Source organism: Henckelia pumila, chromosome 4 (genome assembly GCF_033568475.1).
Source record: "Henckelia pumila isolate YLH828 chromosome 4, ASM3356847v2, whole genome shotgun sequence".
NCBI classification, from domain to species: Eukaryota; Viridiplantae; Streptophyta; class Magnoliopsida; order Lamiales; family Gesneriaceae; genus Henckelia; species Henckelia pumila.
The window spans coordinates 163,665,921-163,669,501 of record NC_133123.1 but is presented as its reverse complement, the minus strand read 5'-3'; the positions used below and the strand labels follow the sequence as shown (position 1 = coordinate 163,669,501).

Genomic DNA, 3,581 nt, shown 5'->3' with positions numbered 1-3,581 from the left:
TACCCCTGGCATAAAACTCCAAGTCAAACCTTCGAATCTCATACTGCAAAGGTCTAGACACTGACAAGGAGGAAATCACTGCTGCTTTCCTACTCAATGCATCCGCAACGACATTAGCCTTACCCGGGTGGTAACTAATGTCGCAGTTGTAGTCCTTTACCAACTTCAGCCATCTCCGTTGCCTCATGTTTAACTCTTTTTGGGTAAAGAAGTACTTGAGGCTCTTATGGTCCGTAAATATCTTGCACTTTTCCCCATAGAGATAGTGCCTCCAAATATTGAGTGCGAAGAATAAGGCGGCCAACTCCAAATCATGAGTAGGATAGTTCTTCTCGTGCCCCTTCAACTGTCTGGAAGCGTAGGCAATCACTTTCTCCCGCTGCATAAGAACTGCTCCTAATCCCAGTTTAGAAGCATCCGTGTAAACAATGAAATCACCTTGCCCATATGGCATGGCTAAGACTGGCGCTGTCGTGAGAGCTGTCTTCAATACGTCAAAGATCTTCTGACACTCCGGACTCTAATGAAACTTAGCATTCTTCTTGGTCAATGCGGTCAAGGGCACTGCAATAGACGAAAAGCCCTTGATGAACTTCCTATAATAGCCTGCCAAACCAAGGAAGCTCCGAATCTCTGAGGCATTACTAGATATAGCCCACTCTTTCACTGCTTGGACCTTAGAGGGATCAACCTCTACACCACTCTTGGAGATTACATGACCCAAGAATGCTACTCTCTCCAACCAAAAATCATACTTGTCGAACTTAGCAAACAATTTCTGACTACGGAGCACCTCAAGGACTGTTCTCAAGTGTTGGGCATGCTCTGCTTGGTCCTTGGAGTATATGAGGATGTCGTCAATGAATACAATAACAAACCGGTCTAAACATGGCTGAAAGTCGCGGTTCATGAGATCCATGAAGACCGCGGGCACATTCGTCAACCCAAACGGCATCACAAGGAACTCGTAGTGACCGTAACGAGTCCTAAACGCTGTCTTGAATACATCTGAATCCTTCACCTTCAGCTGATGATACCCGAAATGAAGATCAATCTTCGAAAATATGGAGACTCATTGCAACTGATCGAATAGGTCTTCAATCCTGGGCAATGGGTACTTGTTCTTCACACTCACCCCATTCAACTCCCGGTAATCAATACACAGCCTTAGGCTCCCGTCCTTCTACTTTACAAAGAGAACCATTGCGCCCCATGGAGAGAAACTAGGGCGTATAAAACCTTATCTAGCAACTCTTGAATCTGCTCTTTCAACTCCTTCATTTCCGTAGGCGCTAACCTGTATGGTGCCTTAGAAATTGGTGCGGTACCCAGGACCAAATCGATAGAGAACTCAATCTCCCTATCGGGCGGAAGACCTCCAACGTCTTTCGGGAACACATCTCCAAAATCTCGGACTACATCCACATCTGTAATCATGGGTCTAACTGGCGTTTTTGTCTAGGTCAAGCTTGCCAAGAATGTCTCACAGCCCTCCGACACAAGTTGTTTCGCCTGTAGAAAAGATATGACCTTAGCCTTCCTTCGACTCTTAGCTGCCTCAAACCAGAAAGGCTCAACACCTTCCGGTCTAACCAATACTGATCTCTGCTGGAAATCAATAACCACTGCATTCTTCACCATCCAGTCCATCCGAAGAATCAGATCGAGCTCGGGCATGGGCAACACTATCAGGTCTACAACCACTTTCTGTCCCTGCAAGAGAAGCTCAAGATTCTTGACTAAGCTCTTGGTGGTCAGCTCTTCCCATGACGGGATAATTACTGAGAATCCCACCAATAACTCCTCTCGCTGAATACCCCACTTGAGCACAAACGCCTCAAAAATAAAAGAATGTGTAGCCCCCGAGTCTAATAATGCCTTGGTGGCTACACCAACTACTAAGATTCTTCCTGCAAAAACCACAGTTACAACATAGCATTTGGGTCTCCTAACCTCAAGTTAAATCTATGTTCACCCAAATACAATCCATTCTCATAATTCTAAGCATGCAACTAGTATCCAACCAAAATCATGCAATAACACACAAATCTAACGCAAATTCCCCAATAACTCAAGAATATCTAGCACTTAGTATAACCAAATTCTTACTTAAAAAAATTTACCGACATAAATCCACAAATAAATTTAAGTTACCGATTTAACTTAGATGCTTAAAGTATTACCTGTGATCAGGGTGGTATCAGGGTCGGCCTCCTTAGCCTGCATCACAAAGACTCGCCCAGTCGCGGGCCTCCTAGCCTCTGGGCAATCTTCTATCACGTGTCCTGGCCTCTTGAATCGGTAGCATACTCCAGCTCCCAATAGGCACTTTCCAAAGTGCGCCTTGTGGAAATTCTTGCAAATCGGCTTCTCCCCAGTCGTGGGAGGAGCGGGTCTGTGGGCCTGATGCCCCTGGGGTCTGTGGGCCTGATTCCCCTGGTGACACGGTGGTCCATGGTACGGCCTCTTGCTGTGCTGCTGACCATGAGCTGGGAATGGCCTCTTACCCTGCGCCTCAGCGCTGATATCTCTCAGTGTCTGCTCAGACCTCAAGGCCCTCCTAAGGGCAGAAGCATAGTCAGCTAGCTCCACCATAAGTACATCGCGACGGATGGCGGGTCGTAGCCCCACAATAAAGTGCTGGAGCTTCTCCTCCTCATCGCCTCCAATCAAGGGCACAAAGTGGCAGCCCCTCTCAAAATTCACCACAAACTGAGCCACTGACAAATCTTCCTGTCGTAGACTCATAAACTCCGTCTTCAAACGGGCCCTCACATCCCCGGTAAAATACTTCTCAAAGAAAAGTCTCTTGAACTCAGTCCAAGGTAGGGTAGCCGGATCCACAGTCTTCTCCACTCCCTCCCACCAGAGGGCGGCATCATCCTGGAGAAGAAAAACAGCACACCGCACTCGATCTGGATCTCCCAACTTCATATAGCGAAAGATCACCTCCAGCGAACGAATCCATCCCTCCGCTACCAACGGATCACTAGTGCCAGCAAATTCCTTCGGATCCATCTTCCTAAACTGCTCATAAACGGTCCCCAGTCCAGCCCTAGGAGCATCCACATGTTTGCTCAAGGATGCGGGATAATCCAGCTAGCACCTGAGTCCCAACATCCATAGCTGGTGGAGGTGGAGGCGGTGGCAGTGGTGGAGGTGGTGGTGGCGGTGGAGGCGGTGGATGTGGAGGACGTCCACGACGAGCGGCCATCTGTACACAAGTTCAAATTCCACACTTAAATTTTATGCCTAAAGGAAAAAGGTTTCTTAAACTTTTATATACTCAAGGGCTTTAAAACTCTTATTTTCAACATTTAAACAGTCAAAGATAGCAAAATTTTAAATCTTACAGACTTTGAGGCAAGATCTCCCGAGTCCCAGTGTTCAGAGGTAGGCACGACCCAAGCCCAATGACCGTGCTCTGATACCAACTGAAACGACTCTAACTACTAACTTCTAAATAAAGAAAGCAAATGCGGAAAATTTTAAAAAATTTTTGGCATGACCTATTTGTTTGAATAATAAAACCACATGCCTCAAACAGCAGTTTAAATAATCCTTGACCCGAGGTAAACATC

General features: G+C 46.6%; 1 protein-coding gene across 1 annotated transcript; it reads right to left on the bottom strand.

Annotated features, from left to right (window-relative positions):
• Window positions 1-1,458: 1,458 nt before the first annotated feature.
• On the bottom strand, window positions 1,459-3,214 carry LOC140862267 (uncharacterized). Its single transcript, XM_073265271.1, has 3 exons — window positions 3,107-3,214; window positions 2,184-3,027; window positions 1,459-1,910 (listed from the first exon to the last, which is right to left on the bottom strand). The coding sequence occupies exons 1-3, from the start codon at window positions 3,212-3,214 to the stop codon at window positions 1,459-1,461; spliced, it is 1,404 nt and encodes a 467-aa protein (XP_073121372.1).
• Between the last annotated feature and the right edge of the window lie 367 nt (window positions 3,215-3,581).

Coding starts and splice junctions, on each gene's coding strand:
- LOC140862267 (XM_073265271.1), bottom strand. CDS start 3,214: ATGGCCGCTCGTCGTGGACGTCCTCCACATCCACCGCCTCCACCGCCA. Junction 3,028..3,106: donor CTATGGATGTTGGGACTCAG/GTGCTAGCTGGA, acceptor GTTTATGAGCAG/TTTAGGAAGATGGATCCGAA. Junction 1,911..2,183: donor TGATACCACCCTGATCACAG/GTAATACTTTAA, acceptor TGGTTTTTGCAG/GAAGAATCTTAGTAGTTGGT.